Here is an 18,704-nt window from a genome sequence, read left to right as displayed (position 1 = left end):
CAATAACAAAAAATCACTTCACAATGAGCAAAATCATTAATATATCAGAAACGACTGGTACAGTATTCACAGAATACATCTAGTGCCCGTGTTGTAGCTGTTGTTGTTTTTCTTAGATCAATTTATTGATATAGAAACAATGGGTTGATTTCTTTTTAAAGAAATGTGCTTAAAAAAAGCTAAACATTGAATGAAAGGGAAGAATCATGTGGTCATTAATTGCATCATTGCTTTAAAATTATTAGATGTCGCATTAAAAAGCTCAATATCTTAAAAATGCCAAATAAGGACACAATTTGCCAGAGTCTACTACTTTCTTAAGCTAATCTCGTTAAAAATACTTATTTAAAAAAAAAAAAGCATATTCTATATATAAATATTTATTTTCATGTCACTTTTTCTTTTGTGCCATTTTTGTAAGAATTCTCTAAAATTTCTGACATTTTCTCAGTACCAAAAGGAGTGCAAAATAGTGGTTGGCCATCAGAATATTCCAACACAGCTACATTTCTTGCCCAGTAAGATCCAGTTGCGGGCTAACTCAAAAGTTCTTAGCCCATTTATGCTACAGCTATATACAAAAGGCCACTCTTTGATTGTCCCAAGCCGTCTGACATAATCAGTTTGTGTTTAAGGTACAAGAAAGATTTTCCCTTCTTTTAACACCATCTGGACCCATTTTCACAGGTACCCTAGTACAGTACTGTTTTTATCTTTCTAGACTATGCTAAATGTGTGTGACAATAAGCATCCGCAATTGATTCACTGTGAATAATTACAAAGTGATGGATTTTTATCATGTAGTTTTCTCCACTCTCATTCTAAAATAAAAGATACACAAACAAAGGATACACCTAAAATAAATATGCTCATGGAAGTTATTAGAACACCGCTACTGAAAATCATTATCTGAATGTTTTGATCTTCTTGATACAAAAGAGTACAGACACTACATAGTTTTGTCTACGGTTCACGGTCTTCTTAAGAACAGAATTGAGTATGCCAAGTGCCCAGCATTATTGACTTGATGTCAAAGATTGTGTATAGACTGATGCTAAAAGTCAAAGATTCATTTTTCAGGAGAAACGGTCATCGTGTGGGCTTCCATCTGAGTTTTCTGTTTCCCCTTCTGATATGGCCTGCATGGGTGCAGTGTACAGCCGACTGCGTGTACTGTAGCGGCTGCTATTTGCAGCTGGTGGCATCCTTGACCGGCCTTGTCTAGTTGAGGCAGATGTGGGAATTGACAACGATCTGTAAGGATCATTGGATTTCAAGTCATTAAGAAGCCAGAGATCTGCATAGTCTGACTGGACAGCTCCCTCATCCTTGAAGGAATGCGTTTCTGTGGAGCCAAACAAAGCAACTTCTGGAATCTCTGTAGAACTCTCAACACCCCAAGCCCCCAGTGGCTCCTCACTCTCCAGCTGACTCGAGGAGCCTCTGTCTAACCCCACATGCTGTGTTCTCTCACCGGAAGACATAGATTTTTTCTGACCACCAGCAATCTTTGGTTCGTTCTTGTCAGATGGAGGTCCAACATGGCTGCTTATTTTCTTCAAGGATGAGCTGCGTTTTGGTGGGAATGGCTTGACCTTTGGTTTCCTTAGAGAGAGACTACATCTACCAAGTGTGTTTGTTTGATGTCCATATTCTGCCTGCTGCTGGTCTACAGATGCATAGTTAAACGTGAAGCTTTTGCTACCTTTAAGACCACAGTCAAAGTGCATGGAGGTATAGTAGCCCTCGGCATCTACAGAAAAATGTGAGGTGGTGTCAGCCTTTTCAGAAGGTGGCTTATCTGTTAAACTTTCAAAAGTGGCTATGCTAGCAAAACTGGGACATTCTAGGATATTCTCTGCCCTAGAGTGCTCATGACTGAAGTCGGGGTGGCAAGACATGTTGTGCCTGTAGTGTGGATAGCTCCACTCACCCTCACTAGCAGTGCTGACTCCCGCATCATCAAGCATGTCAGTCGCAGTGGAAGTGAATGAACCTGTCCTATGGCTACGAAGGCCTTGTGATCGGTCTCCAGGATATGGACCAATAATGAAGCCTGTGGAATCATCATTAGTATTGGTAGTTGCATTCAACGATAGTTCTGAATCACAGTAGGATGATCCGGTGAGTGGGGGTGAGGCTGCAGGTGGAATGGTCTCTGATGTCTGGGAGGGACATGTAGAACTACTGCCACTCCAATTGCCGCTTGAGGACTGGTGATCCTCCTTGTGGTCCATCTGGCTAGTCAGCACGCCAGCATTGGAAACGGAGTGAATGGGGCTACTGAACGTATCAGAACTGGAAGAAATCTCACAGCTACCCATGTCAGCTTTCCGAGGCAGATGGGATCGACCCCTCTCCATCCAGTCATGCTCTGTACATCCAGCATGCTGCTTGAATTTCAAACTGTTATGCTGGCCCTCTGGGATTGCCTGGTCATCAGTGCTTTCTTCATCATCTTTTAGAATATGTTCCCCTGGGACTGGTAGGAAGTCCTCTGACTCAAACGGGGACAGTTCTTCCTCCTCATCATCCTCATCACTGACATCATGACCTTCGTCCACCAGTCGCCCTCCCTCACGCGGGAGACTTCGGGAACGCAGACGGGAGCCTACTGAGGCAGTGAACATTGTGTCAGAGTTGTCAGGCAGAGAAGATATGTTGCCCGTGGAATGGGACAGTGACACAGTCACGCCCTGCCCCCTTTGTGCTCTGATCCATCTACGTGAGGGTGCAGCCCCAACAATCAGGAATTCTTCTGTCTGGCAACCAGAGTCCTTGGTGTTGAGACGAGAGAGCATGAGATCCTCTTGGCAAATTTCAGGGTTGGTGTGGACTATCACGGTACGTTCTCTGGCCACTGGAGACTCGTCAGAATCTAAAAAGTGATGAAAGATTTTTTCAGTAATAAATTAATGTTTTATTCATGCCGTTACTCTTATTATATGATTGTTCTATACTGTGGATAAACAAGTAATGAAAACCTAAAGAGTAATAGGAGAATGTTACAGCTTCACACACCAAAATCCTGCTGCACTCGTCTGGGAATGCCAGTGATCGTTTTCCGTCTCCTTAGTTTCCTTCGCCGTTGAAGCACTGATTGCGAATGGACTAGTGAGCAGCGCACACTGGCCTCTCTGTCGAACCCAACCCCTGCAAAGAGCACCAGACATGTGAGAGGCTGTTGGGTGCAAGACACTTTTTTCTACTTATCCCTCCCATGTTTCTCACACTCATAAACCACTGAGATTGTCATGCTAAATATATTTTAGTCATGATAATTGTATGTTCTTTTAATGAGAATGTTTCTGAATTAAAAAAATAATTTATTTAAATATTATTTAGCAATATTATATATACAGTATTTAAAAATATTGAAAGTTTTATATATTTACTATAATATTTTACAGTATATAACAGTACTTTCACATATCACATATAAAAAAAGTCGGACTTTCTACACAAGTTATGCATCATTATACAAGGTTAACAACACATCTCAGAAGAAAAAAAATGCACGTATTATAAAATAATAAATGCAACAAAAAAATATGGTTTCCAATCACGTTAAAATATTTTAATTGACACAAAAATACATTGGACAGTACGCAATGTCATGCACGGTGAAAGGAGCAACAGATTCAAGACGTCAGAATGGAAAACAAAACAGGGTTGAAAATGGTAGTATAACAGTCCTACCCAACCCCAGCCTTACTCTCTATACTGCAGTCTGCTGTTGTACTCTTGATATGAAGCTCTATTTGTTTTGAGGTTTGTCCAGTGTCATGCATCATGACTCTCATGTGATTGCAGTCTTGGCCCTTTGAGCACCAATTACACCACTGTGCCAGTGATGTGCAATTTCCAGTCAACACTGTCTTTGACTCAATCCTTGCTGTCACGCACCTCAAAAGTCCCGTTCCAGTCAAGCCTGGAGTAGATACAGTGGGTACGGAAAGTATTCAGACCCCCTTAAATTTTAGGAAAAAAAAATAACAAATGATTTTAGCAAATGGCTGCAATATAACAAAGAGTGAAAAATTTAAGGGGGTCTGAATACTTTCCGTACCCACTGTATATTTGGCTCTTTGTAATTCTAATACAACTGATTAGCATGCACAAAACGCTTTCTTGACTCTTTGCATTTCTTGGCACAAAATAAGTTACCACGACAACTAAGAACTTTTTTTGTTTCAAATTTCATGACTTGCAGATTTTAACCTACTTTCCAGTGTGTCTAATGCTGTTATTATTCTAACGTATTTGGGTGATTCTTCAGTTTGGGACCGTCTGACAACTAGAAAAATGAAACTTCTCAAAACAATGTTTCATCTATGTTAAAACATTAATCACATGTCATGGAATAAAGAGGATCTGATCATGGCCTTATTCAAACTTCAACTAACAGCAATAAACAGAGGAGCAGCCCAAGCTTTTTTTTTGCATATGAGGATACGCTCTCTGTCTGTCAAGCATTTTGCTGACGTGTTTTGTGGAAGTTAGTGAAACGTCTAAAAGTCTAAAATGGCAGAAGTCTAAAGCAATCATAATCTACCATATATGTTTCAGGATTACTAACTGTTCATTTTTTAAGTTAGTAGCCACTTAGTGCTGACTTATAGTAGCATGGGCTAGTGATGTGAATATCGAATATCATGAATATCATTTTCATTAAATTAGGAAGCTACAACAGCCAAAATGAGAGTGTTAATATGGTTGAGATGGCAACCCCTTCTCTCTCTCTTCGCACGTTATTCTAGATGGTGATGGTTAGGGAATGAAGTGGCACTGATACTGAAGGGGGGAACTTAATGGACATGTAAAAGATCTCTCACTTAGGAAAGCTGATATCGCTGAGGGGGAAGTAGCGTTGGCGCCCTCCTCTGAAAACAATACACGCAAAATTCAGCGTTCTCACAAGGTAATCCTTCTGTTCATTGATGCCAGAGGAGAACTTTGGTCAAGATGTTGATGCTCTCAATTAGATTGTTATGAGATGTAATATAGACTGTTCAGAAACACTTTATAAAAACTTTCATTAATAAATCATTAACAAACAATATAGAATGATTAACAGGTCATTAGTTAATATATATTCACATAGCTAGAAATATGAGCTAATGTGTTTGTTAATGTTTAGTAATGAACATTAAATATTACCTAATGATTAACAGATCATTATATCATGTAAATATAAATATAAACAAAATGTTATCATATAAACAGCTTGAACAGGGTTCCCGCATAGTAATCAAATTGATCTCTGTACACTGTTGACCCCTTAACCAACCCTTAAACCTACCCATACCACCAAACCTGTCCCTAACCTCACCCGTAACACACCTCTAAAGTGTTGTACATTAACAAAAGCTTTTTAAGGGGTCATGAACTGCTTCCACTGTTTTTTTTTATTTTGTACTATTTTCAAGTGGGGTCCACTTACAGTGTTATAAAGATTTTTTTAAATCAAAATATGTCATAATTTAGAAGTAATAGGCTATTTTCTGTCCTGTTTTGACCCCCTCATTGGAACGCTCTGTTTGAATAGGTGTGGTGGATTGTAGACTTGGAAGTAAAAGCCCACTGCTGATTACTGTCGGATCCAATATGCTCCACACAGCATCATCTTTTAGTTTAAATCTTTCTGAAAATCCTGTGTCAAATTGCGCCTTGTTTATAAACTAATCCGTGGTAAAATGAAGTGAACAAACGACCAAGGTCTTACTGATGCGATCTTGAACTTCATTAAAAATAAAGTTCATCCACTCTTTCCTAATGTTGAGATCAGAAGGAACTTGGCACTGCAAAACATTTCTGGTTTGGTTTCTACATAGACCTGCGTTTGCCTCTCTAGTTATTTACACTACGGGTGCGAATCGGTGGGCGGAGCTAAACAGGCAGTGATGTAGAAGCAGGCGTTGATCTTCTGCGGAGGCAGTGTTTAGCCACACTATCACGTGACACATTCCACAACCTGACGTTTGGCAGACTGGCTTCAATATAAGCTGTTTTTAGAATAATGAGAAAGTTTTGAGTTCTGAAACCTACAGGATGTTTTTATAGTACAATGACCTCTTACATGTATGATTTCTCAGTTCATGACCCCTTTAATCATTGTATAACACCTGTTAAAATCATTTGTAGATTTTCAAGATGTGCACGATCGTATGAATTCAAAGTTTGCTGACATTTGTAAGCATTTTAATTTACATGAAATAATGATCTGTTAATCATTAGGTAATGTTCAATAAGTTCATTAGTAAACATTAACAAGCACATTATCTCACATTTCTAGCTATTTGAATATCTATTAACTAATGATTTGTAAAGCATTATACAATGTATGTTAATGATTTATTAATTAAAGTTATTATTATAAAGTGTTACCCACTGTTCCTGCAGAAAACTATCATAGCAAAATATGAAAGCCAATATCTTGTCATTTCTAGTGCAGGAATTCTAAAGGTTGAAATAGCTAATGCTAAACATTTGAGGTCAACAATTTGGGTTTTTTAAATGGCAGATGTTGAGGGCCGATGATAAGAACATTTAATAGTATGTGAAATACACAAAATACCTAAAATGTGACCCTGAATCACAAAACCAGTCTTAAAGGGATAGTTCATCCAAAAATAAAAATGTGATGTTTATCTGCTTACCCCCAGGGCATCCAAGATGTAGGTGACTTTGTTTCTTCAGTAGAACACAAATTATGATTTTTAAGTCCAACCGTTGCAGTCTATCAGTCGTATAATGCATGGCAATGGTAACAAAATCTATGAGAGTAAAAAAAACATGCACAGACAAATCCAAATTAAACCCTGCGGCTCGTGACGACACATTGATGTCCTAAGACATGAAACGATCGGTTTGTGCCAGAAACCGAACAGTATTTATATCATATTTTACCTCTGATTCACCGCAATTTCCAACTACGCCAGAGCGATGGACCCTTATGACTGGTTTTGTGGTCCAGGGTCACAAATGTATTTATAAAAAATAAAAAACAAAATGCACTAATTGTTATGTTTAGGAACTACTACTACTACAGTTGTTTGTCAATGCCAAAAATGAATTGGCACAAAAGCTCTTGGCATTATCTGTTAAGAGTCCCTTACAGTGTAAAAAATGTGAAATAAAACGAAGATTATTGGAGAATGTTTTACTAGAAAATACTATTTCAGTGTTTCCACTTCAAAAGTTCAGAGTGTTACTTGCCATTTCTTTGCAATTTTTTTTGTGAAATTTACTAGCAATTTATGAGGAAAAATTGTTTCTACCAATTTTTTTACAGACTTACAACAACACTATGCTAATGGACCAAAGTTCTCCTTCAGTAGTGACAGCGTCACCAGACTTGAGCCCAATAGTATGTAGTTGAGCAATACTAAAATGAATGTAGCCTTTAATTTTCCTTATAATAATAAAAATGTATTTGACAAAAAAACATTATATATGCTATGAACTACCATTTAAGTGTCATACTCAGTCCTGACTCAGCATGCATTATCAACAGCAAACACTGGGGGCTTTTACCTGTTACGTTAATGGGAACGATGCATGAGGTGATGACTTGAGAGTCCGTCTTCATCTTCTCTTCTGGGGTGGGCAGTGGTAAGAGTCCAGCCCAGTTGGTCTGTTTGTCCAGCGTTGAGGGCTCGTTTGGGATCGGGCACCTCGGCCAGTGGCCCAGAGCCACCACCTCTGAATCTGAATCCACTGGAGGAGCAACCTAGAACATGATTATGGTGAAGAATATGAGGTTAGTGAGGTTGGGAAAACTCTTATAGATGTATCTAACAAATCAATAATGGTTTCACTTGCTTTCATTTTTAAAACTCCATGAATTCACTTGATAAGTGCGGTTTATCCTTCTAAATTGATTTATTTCCAATTAAAACAGGAAGTCGGGCCTTTTATCATATAAATAGCCGATGGTCTTTGTTTACGTCACTGTCATGATTTGCTAGGGATTTTTGCTAGTCAGTGGTTACAGCAAATGGACTAAAATTTGAGAATGTCATAATTGCTTTTGGTCCATTTTTCCTGGAAAAGAAGACTAAATTTTCAATGCTTATGTGTGCTTAAAGTTAACTTTTAGCAGTGCACTTGCATACAGTATACTGTTGATGACTTCAGTGTTAAGAGACATGGATTAAAACCCACAAAAATCAATTTTGATTTCATGAGGTCTGTGGAAAAAGTGGAACAACATACTTAAAATTGGAGAACATTTACATTTTTAGTTGTAAAAGCTACATGCACATGCATAAAGAAGCATTGAAACATGCAAAGCAAATGACAATGGAGATGCATTAGTGTACAATAAGGAAAAAAAAGTTATAAGAAATGAAACAAAAGCATATCTACATGAAGCAAACAACACAATGCAAGTTCAATTCCTACTTTTCAGCTGTCACCCATTGCACCAGATGAAGTACACTTGCTAAATCCTGTCAGATAGTTAGCAGTTAATCTAATCAGTTAACTTACCTTGTGGAGTTTAAAGAGTGTTAACTAAAAAGGTTTGGAGTGTTTAGTGGCTGTCACCCAGCCACATATGAACATGCACAGTGTTAAAGTGAGCTGTGATGTTGAGTCTTTGTGTGTCCCTTTCCCAGCCAGCCAATGAGGATCCCACAATAAACAGCAGCCAAAAAAAATGTGTTACCACGGAAACTTCTCCAAAAACCAGAGGAGGACAAAAAGAAAGAGTGAAGCACCACAAAAACAGACGGACAGAATCAAAGGGAGTTTATGACCGTTTTGTTTGCCCGTGCTGAAATGAGGGGCAAGGGGTGAAGTGGAGTTTTGGAAAACACGGGATCAAAGCAGAAGGAAAAAAAAAAGTGTATGGAGCCAAAATGAGCAGGAGAGGAGGGGGCTGGGAAAGAGCCAAATGTGACGGTTTGATTTCTCCATCTGGCTCTTGTTCAAAAGCTATTTTGATTAGCAAAGAAACGAGACATCAGGGGAATGAAAGAATGCCATTCATGAAGTTCTACAGCAGAAACAGAGAAACAGATCGTAAAGGAGCATGAGGAAACAGGAGAAAGTGAAAGTTATAGTATGTCTACAAGACCTGTGTCTAGGGTCCAAAATATAACTTTTGTCAATCTTGCAATAGTAAGTGATTAAAAAAAATAAAATAAAAATGAAAATAAATAAAAAATTACAAAATAAAACAATAATAATAATAATAATAATAGCACTTCATATATTAAGGGTTAATTTGTTAACATCAGTTAACTAAATTATTTAACATGAACTAATAATGAAAAATGCATCTGTTCACATTAATGTACTAAAAACTATCAAAACATAATACAATACATAATTAATAATAAATTTGAAAAAGTGTAATAAATGCTCTCTCTCTCTCTCTCTCTCTCTATATATATATATATATATTACAATATATGGGACAAGCCAGTATGTAACAAAAATATTAACCATTATGATTTTGTTCCTCATATTTTCATTACTATGGCTTAATGTGAGGAATATCCCATCTATTAAATTATTATGTGTCGCTAAATTGATTTCTGGAGGAAAGTGGAAAACATCTTGTGGTAAACTCACTGATTACAAAAACGTACACATCACAGCTGGTAACTTTAAAAGAAACAAAGATCATTTTTGTTTTACATTAATTTTGGACCCTGTATATGCCCTAAAATGGATCAGAGAAGACAGACAACAGCAAGTGTGAGTTGAAGAGAATATTTCGAAAGGGAACTCATGACAGAGAGTGTCTGTTCGTGTGTTCACTCTCTAAAGCATCTATCTTGTAGTCAGGCACTCAGGCAGGGGTTTGTGAGTAAGCCACAGTGCCGGGAGTTGATGGTCAATTATATTTTTTTTGCCACAGACACACACACACGCACATGCCACAGACACACACACACACACACACACACACACACACACAGACAGAGTCAGACAGCGGCTCTACCCTGGAAACCCTGTCATTAGGAAACCTCAGACTTGCGCACTTCTGTGTGTGTGAGTTTCCCATAGACATTCCTTACAGAGTATTTCAGGAGCTTAATGCTGGAGAGGCTATGAGAAGGGCAGTGTTTTATTAGTCTGTGCAAGTGTTGATTTATAGCATTACCAGTGTCAGAAACGAGGCCAAAGATAATGAAGATAATTCAAAGTGACTTGGATTTGCAAAATCATGGAAACTAATTTCCATATGTTATTAACAAAAAACACACTACTGATCAAATGTTTGGTGTCTGTATACTTTTTTAAATGTTTCTAAAAGAAGTCTCTTATGTTCACCAAGGCGACATTTATTTGACCAAAAATAAAGTAAAAACAGTAATATCGTGAAATATTATAACAACTTAAAATAACTGTTTTCTATTTGAATATATTTTAAAATATGAATTAAATAGTAATTTATTCTTGTGATGCAACGTTTTTCAGGATTCTATTGTGAATAGAAGGATAGTCAATAAAAATGGTGATTTTTGAATGTTAGTGTATGCTCTTCTAAAGGTCAAAAATGCCCCTGAAAATCGGTTCACACACATTTTCCATCATTCAGATTTGCACGCATGCACAGATCATCATTTTGATGTTGGCATATCCAGATGAAAGTTGAGATGAACTGTAGATGTTAGAAGGTAATAATAGCATCAGAAGAGAAGTTTTAAAGAATTCTAGATGTTAGACGAACACAAAAGAGCCCTGTTAAGATTTGGTTCACTTTCAGAATCTGATTAAACGTTTATAATAAAACTCATAAACATTAAATAACTTTAACACTGACATGTCTTGAAGATTCTACCAAACCAAATCTTATGAAAGACTTTCTGATAAACCACTGATTTGGAAGCGGTTTCGGCCTCATCCCATGATTAGGGATGTAAAACTGTTTCCAAATCAGTGTGAATGTAGGATTTAGGAGACGTTTGGGGGTAAAATACCTTTCTGCTCCACGGGGAAAAATGACAACACTCAGTAGGGGAGGAGGACCGGGTGCTTTGGAACTACAACACATACAAACACAAAGATGGACATGAATATGAGGATGAACATGAACATGAACACAATGAGGGTGCATCTGCTTTCATATTGGAACTGGAAGAACAAACTGAAAGAACAGCCGTGATTCACTGTGCTTGTCAAAACACAATGAGATAATAAAGATTTAGGTGATTATATATAATTAAGAAGTCGTCCTCAATTCTGCATCACTGAAACATTTACAACACCCAATTCACATACAGAGTTATTATGGATTATGAACTGACATTTTGGCCAAAAGTGACGATTTAAAGTTAAAATGCTTTAATGTTGGATTTTTTTTCTTACAAATACACAGCTTTTCACAAGATGTTCATTGATGGACTGGAGTGGTGTGGATTATTGTGATGTTTTTATCAGCTGTTTGGACTCTCATTCTGACGGCACCCATTCAGATCCAATGGTGAGCAAGTGATGCAATGCTGCATTCTCAGGCCTGTCTTCTAATGAGGAAACAAACTCATCTACATCTTGGATGGCCTGGGGGTGAGTACATTTCCAGCAAATTTTCATTTTTGGGTGAACTATTCCTTTAAATCACGGTGTACTATGTAAAGATATATAATCCAGTGCAACTGAATGAACTCCTGTCAGCAACCCATGAACATCCTGAAATAAATAGCGTTATTATAGGAGGTTTAACAAAGAAATGAAGGTTGTTTGTCCACATGGCCGCATGGTTGGCTGCAAAAGAGGAGTTATTTTCATAATGACCAACCTGGCACAAATAAGTAAGTGCTTAATGTCTTAAAGCACGACATCCAGAGAGACACTCCCTGTTTTTTAAGATCAGCTGGATCAAAATAATCATTAAATAATCATTCTACTGAAATGACTACTTATGCAAAGGTAAAGAAAAAAAAAAGAAAGAAACTGGCAACCTGGCTAATATAGCTGTTTACCTGCATCTGCTTTATTCACAATGAATCACAGATACAAACTATGAGACTGAAAATGAATAAATAATCTAAAACATTTATGAACATCAATGCAAAGAAAATAAAAAATCATTTATAAATTACTGTAAAGTGTACATGCATGTTGATAACATGCTTTGCATGGTATGACCCTTGTGAAAAAGAAGTCTGCTTTATTGTATCGAATGTGCACTTGTAGTGTAAAATCCTAAACGTATATTTTTAAGCAGACGATACTATAATATTAATGAAATAAAAGTGTACTTATAATAAGTGTACTTAAAGACTACACTTTTATATATTTCTTAAAACACTTGAGTACTTTTAAAAATGGCACTTTCGAATAGTCAAATGAAACATTTAAATTAAAGCACATTTTAAACCTTTTATGTTTTAATAATCTTTTTATGGTAACACATTAGATTAGGGACCAATTCTCACTACTATCTATTTGCTTATTAGCATGCATTTTACTAGTATACTGGCAGTTTATTAGTACATATAAACAAATATTCTGCATCCCAAATCATACCCAATACCTAAACCTAACAACTACCTTACTAACTAAAATCAAAATTCATCATGTGAAAACCATGGACATTGAGTTATTTTTGGTATAGCGCCTAAACAAAATCTCAAAGGAACCTCAATTTTTGTGATATCAACTTCAAATTTGGAACATAACTTAGTTAGACACACACCTTTGATTTTATAGCAATTTTTAGATTCCAAAATATTTTGTAAAAAAATTATTTTATATAAAAGTACAGTACATTTTCTTTACAGTAAACTTAAACTTCTTTAAAAGAATATTTTTTTTTTTTTACACTTTTTTACACTTTTTTTTTTGAAATGCCAACCTTAGGTCTGTCTTCCAAAGCATTCATGAATTACATCCATTTAAGTTTGTGCATTTTCATGTCTATGTTCAGAAAGGGGGGTGACAGTTAAGAGATTAAAGTTAACATAATAATTACATTTAAATGTACTAAATTGCAATTTCATTAAATATATATGTGTCCAAAAACATTCCATTCAGTTTGCACATAAGTATATGCTTTTAAAGAATATTATTTGTGTAATAAGTACTTTTTTGAAAAGTGTGCTAAAGTGTACTACTTTTTCACAAGGCAAAAATACAAAAATAAAGGACAACAAGGATGGATTCATTCAGCTAAAGTCAAAGATCTCCATGCAGTGCAGCGGGTCAGACGAGGTTCGGTGTGACACACAGGCGTGTGTTTACCTGTGCTTGTGTTGTCTGAGTTTCTATGTCTCTGTCTGTCCTTTCCTAAACACATAGACACACTCTGTCACAACAGACACAATCAGCAACACTCCGTCTACAAGAAATCACTCTAGATCAGAGCTCCAATAACACACATTGTGCAGGCAGACAGGCAGATGTTTACCGTGGTGAGGTGTCTCTCTCTCTGCTGGCGTCTGCAGTGCACCCGGGGCGAAGGGTAGGTGGGCATGGACGGAGCCATGGAGATGGAAATGGTCACCCTGCGCTCTCTCTCGCTGACCTCCTGCCTCTGCTGCTGGTCTGATGAGCAGTTTCACACACAATAGACAAATCCATCAGTCCTTTCTATCAACTAGACACAGGTGTTTAGGAATAAATCATGTCTGGAGCACAAACAGTGCTGGACGAGTTACACTGAAGTTTAACACTTACTGTTGGGGTTTGTTCAAAACACTAACCTTAACTAAGAGTAATATAATAACAGTGATGCTTGCAAGCACCACTAGCACAAATAGCATAGTGTGAGTTATATGAAATCATCGTAATAATAATAAATCAGAATAATGATGTTTCTATTTGTCCTTCTTTCAATTGTTTTACTTTTGGTTCTTTTTGGTTTTGGTTTTACATTTTGACATTTTTAATTGATATGTAAAGTGCAGATTTAAAGATTTAATGTATCATAGCATGTGGATCATTTTTGTCATCTGACATTCTTTTGCTGTTTTTCCCACTTTGCTTATATGCATTACACATACATTCTGTTTTAAGAATTTACATTTTCATATTATTATTATAGTTTTAATAGTTATATCCTGTCATTTACAGTGTTGTTATTGTTGACTTCAATTAAAATGAAATCTAAAACTATTATATAGCTTACATGAAATATAAATATTAAATGAAAAATAAAAAAACTAAATTAGAAATGTAACCAAAACTAACTGAAATAAAATAAATGATATATATATATATATATATATATATTATGACAAAAATGACAAAAGCACTTAAAAATTACTAAAAGTAAAATTATATATATAATAATATAATTATATATAATTACATGAAAATAATATTCTGTCAATTATAGTGTTGCTATTGTTGACTTAAAACTAAAACTAATTAAAATTAAAAATAATTTCTGTTATTTGAAATAAATATGAAATGAAATAAAATAAAATATAAATATCAGATTAGATTAAAAAAATTTAACTTAATCTTAAAGGTCTTAAAAGATGAAAAATAGAAATATTGCTGTGGTAGACAACTGAAATAAAATAAGCTTAAGCACTAAAATGACTCAAATTAAAACTGAAATAAAAATAAACTAAAGCCATATAGAACTATTAAAAAACTAAATTAATAAAAATGACAAGGGCACTTGACAAAATTACCTGTCATTTATAGTGTTGTTATTGTTAACCAACTAAAACTATTAAAAATACTTTCCTTAAATGAAAACGTTGAAATTAAATAAAATTAAGTTAAATATTAGATTTTAAAAAAGCTTGCAATGAATATTAGAATTGTTTTCTAGGCAACTAATTGAAATAAAATAAGTACTAAATTACTACAACTAAGTAGTAGAAACAAAAAATAATAATAAAGCAAACTTAACAACATTACTACAATTAAAATTTAAAATGACAATATAAAAATAACGCTAATTAAAACTTTAACAAATACTATGATAGTATATAAATAATACTAAAATAACACTGGTCCTTTAGAACAAATCACATTATTTAGATTTGATGCTTCCATCTTCCTCCACTAGAGGGCAGTGTTCACTGCCAGTGAATGGAGGATTTTGAGCAGAGCGAACAACTTTACTTCGATGATCACAGAAGGTGTTCATTCAGTGATTGTATAACTGATCAGTATTGATTTGTAAACGTGTCTAACCTCTGTACAGCGCCCGCAGGCTCTGTTTGGCATTTCGATGCAGCTCTTCCACACACGCGGGCCGAGTCGACGGCAGGAACACATTTCTCTGCAGGTGCCATGGAGCCTGATAATGTCCACTCAGCTTGCTCTCAATGTCCAGATTAGATAACGCTGCAGATAAAAGATCAAATGTTACAAAATAATTATTTGTACATTAGTATCTATACATTTTATCATTCATGTTGACATCTTTAAGACACATTGTTTTTCAGAAAATATATATTCTTAGTCCAGAAAACATATTTTCACCTTATTTAGCATAAACCTCACTAAATTTTGTTAGACTTCTGCTTCATCACACCTCTTGACTATATAAGCTTTACCAAGATAATCTATTAACACAAAGCGAAACAATAGTCTTCAGCTGATATGAGCTGGTTAAGAATGTAGAGTCACTCAGAATGAGACCTTTAACTCAGTAGCCGAAAACTAAACCTGCTCTAATGACTTCCTCAAATGCTCAGAGAAGCTGCAACTGGTGTGAAAAGCAAATAAGCTCAGTGGCTGATCCAATAGCCCAACATTCGCAAAACAATGCTGCAATCTGCCAGCGGCTAAAGCATCACTGTGTGGGAGACAAAAGGTGTTAATGGAGCCAAACACCTGATTCATGATTCATCTATCAATTTTAAAATGAAATTCTAAATATGAAGTAGTCATATATTATTTTAGATTTATTACATAACCAAGATACTTTCATTATGAACCCCTAAAGAGAGGTATAATGCGGATGTGGTTGAAAAATAAATGCATGTGCTTAGTGATCAGATCACACACACACACACACACACACACACACACACACACACACACACACACACACACACACACACACACGTCTCAGTTATGAATAGACATAGAGTGTCTGTGTGTCTGGCTGGGATGCTGCAGGCACTTTTCACTATGTGAATGTGAGTGAATAGACGTACAGCTTCTCTTCCCTTGCCGTCATTAGCACACGGCAGCATTAATGCAGAGCAATCTAGGTCACAAACTCAATAGAGCACAACTCTGTGTCTGTGTTATCTCTGTGTGCACACCTCTAAGACTAACACACACTTCAATATTTTTAACACTTTACAGCAAAGTTATATTTTATGATGCAAATAATAAGGAAATGTTTTCTATGAAGTCTATAAGTGTTCAATAAAGTAAAAAAAATTGCCAATGTGAACATTTACATTTACATGTATGCATTTGCCCGATACTTTTATCCAAAATGAATTAAACTGCATTCTTGCTGGCATCACAAGAATAAAATAAAAAACAGTTATTTTAAAATATTTCACAATATTACTGTTTTGCTGTATTTTTGAATAATAATTTCAAATAAATGCAGCCTTGGTGAGCAGAAGAGACTTCTTTCAAAAACATCAAAAATTAAAAATCTTACTAACTCCAAACTGCAATCAATTTTTTTTTTCAGTATTTAAAAGTTTGTCACCAAATGAATTACATATTATCCCAAAAATGACACATATAAACATGATCCATTGACTGCAGGCCGATCTTCTCCTCACCTCAACAGCATGACATCACCCTAAAAAAAACTATTCCACAGACCTCTTCTGAGATAATGCATCATGGACCTTATTTACGCCAGACGAGTGGCATCTGCTAAGCATTTCCTCCAGTACCTTCTCTGTATCCTCCTGGATTCGTTCAGCTCATATGCCTGTTCTGCACACCACCTCTGCCATCCCATACCCTGCTCTCCTTTGTAGCTTTGCCAGAGTATTCCTCTCATGTTTGCCCTCTGAGGATTTCTCCCATCTGGGACTAGATTCAAAGGTTTAATTTAAGGGGAACTGGAAACGAGCTGGACTGGAGTCCTGGGCCGGCTCTGGGTCTTGATCAAAGGCGCCTGACTGTGAAGATGAACCAGCCCTTAGATGTAATCGCTGCCTTTCACTGTGAAAAATAAAGCTTCCAGAAACAATTTCACATGTCATAAGAGAACCTGTGGTTCAGAGGAAAACCTGCTTCACAGAACCCAGGGGGGCCAAACTAGTCCTCTAGAACCAATACACTGATATGAAGAACGTAACACGTAACATCAAGAACCTTTATTATTCAATATCACTATTAATAATAAAGGTTTCAAATGGGGGGTTTCGCAGCAAAACCATAAAGGAACCATTTTTGGCTCTCCAAAAATCCTTTCAGTGATCAGTTCTTAAAAGAACCATTTTTTTTAATCTCATTGTGAAGCAGATTTAATAATTTTTCCAGTATAAAGAACCTTTTGTGGAATGGAAATGTTCCAAGTCCATGGGTCGGTAAGAATTTTTAATGTTTTCGAAAATCTTTTCTGCTCACCCAGGCTGCAATTATGGCATTACAAATACAGTAAAAACAGTAATATTGTAAAATATTATTATAATTTAAAAGGGTTGTTTTCTACATGAACATATGTTAAAGTGTCATTTATTTCTGTGATGCAAAACTGAATTTTCAGCATCATTACTCCAGTCTTCAGTGTCTCATGATCCTTCAGAAATCATTCTAATATGCTGATTTGCTGCTCAAGAAACATTTATTATTCTCAATGTTGAAAAGTGTGTGCTGCTTCACATTTTTGTGAAAACTGTGATGCATTTTGTTTTCAGGACACTGATGAATAGAAAGTTCAAAAGAGCTGCATTTATTGGAAAGAGATCTTTTGAAACATTATAACCATCTTTGCTGACACTTGATCAATTTAATGCATCCTTGCTGAATCGAAGCAGTAATTTCTTTCAAAAAATAGATCTTACTGATCCCACAGACTGACTGCACATTAGTGTATATGCTGTGTATATTCTGTATTTCTTCCAAATTTGTCACAATCTCGTTCACCATGAAATGAATCAAACTCGACTAGTCTCTGAGAGACCATAAGTCAAGTCAAACAATCTAACCTCTGATCTCAAGCTTCATTATGCCAAGCATCCTTAGTGACTTTGAAAAGATGCTTAGTGACCACTGTTTGAGGGATTAATCTGACAAATGTCCAAGAGCATGTCAGTTTCCACTGTTTAACTCTACTTGCCTATATGGATAAGGTCAAAATTGTAGCTTGTTTTACCGGAATTCACCCTAGTTTGATGTTTATTTACAGTGCCACCCTTCTAATCTTGGGATGAAATGTTCCCATCTATTAGTCTGAGATGACTCTATGAGGATTCTGAACGGTAAGTAGGGTGAAGGCACTCAGTGTGGTGGAAAACATGGGGTTTCCAAGTATGCTCCCCAAGGGAAGACCCCTGTTGAGGAATGAACTAATGCCCTTCTTGGCTGTCTTTATCCAGACAGACATGGCTCCAGTCAACCATGGTGATCATGGTAGCATCTCAGTATCTCAGCCCTTGAGCCCCTGCAGCTCATCAACTCACCATCCACATGAAAACCATCACTGATGTCCTAGACAGCACCATGCAACTAAACACCAAAAATCATACCATGCAACTAAACACCATGCAATGCCAAATTTTTTATCAATGTCTGAGAAAATCTTTTATACCTGAATGAATTGTTTAGTGGGTAGCACATGTAGTCCAGGCATGCTAAAC

At 36.2% G+C, this 18,704-nt stretch overlaps 1 protein-coding gene across 1 annotated transcript in view; it reads right to left on the bottom strand.

Annotated features, from left to right (window-relative positions):
• Positions 1 to 1,076: 1,076 nt before the first annotated feature.
• Positions 1,077 to 18,704, bottom strand: part of LOC107697823 (Nance-Horan syndrome protein-like) — a 120,035-nt gene continuing 102,407 nt past the window's right edge. The window contains exons 2-9 of the mRNA XM_016498676.1: positions 15,112 to 15,264; positions 13,367 to 13,503; positions 13,201 to 13,245; positions 10,938 to 11,000; positions 7,537 to 7,732; positions 4,836 to 4,883; positions 3,022 to 3,153; positions 1,077 to 2,878 (exon numbers count right to left, since the gene is read on the bottom strand). Of these exons, the coding sequence (XP_016354162.1) occupies positions 1,077 to 2,878; positions 3,022 to 3,153; positions 4,836 to 4,883; positions 7,537 to 7,732; positions 10,938 to 11,000; positions 13,201 to 13,245; positions 13,367 to 13,503; positions 15,112 to 15,264 (2,576 nt within the window). The remainder of the gene's footprint in view (positions 2,879 to 3,021; positions 3,154 to 4,835; positions 4,884 to 7,536; positions 7,733 to 10,937; positions 11,001 to 13,200; positions 13,246 to 13,366; positions 13,504 to 15,111; positions 15,265 to 18,704) is intronic.

Source organism: Sinocyclocheilus anshuiensis, unplaced genomic scaffold (assembly GCF_001515605.1).
Source record: "Sinocyclocheilus anshuiensis isolate Anshui unplaced genomic scaffold, SAMN03320099.WGS_v1.1 scaffold78, whole genome shotgun sequence".
In the NCBI taxonomy this organism is placed as follows: domain Eukaryota; kingdom Metazoa; phylum Chordata; class Actinopteri; order Cypriniformes; family Cyprinidae; genus Sinocyclocheilus; species Sinocyclocheilus anshuiensis.
Note: the sequence above shows the minus strand (reverse complement) of the source record. Positions and strands in the feature narration are given on the sequence as shown.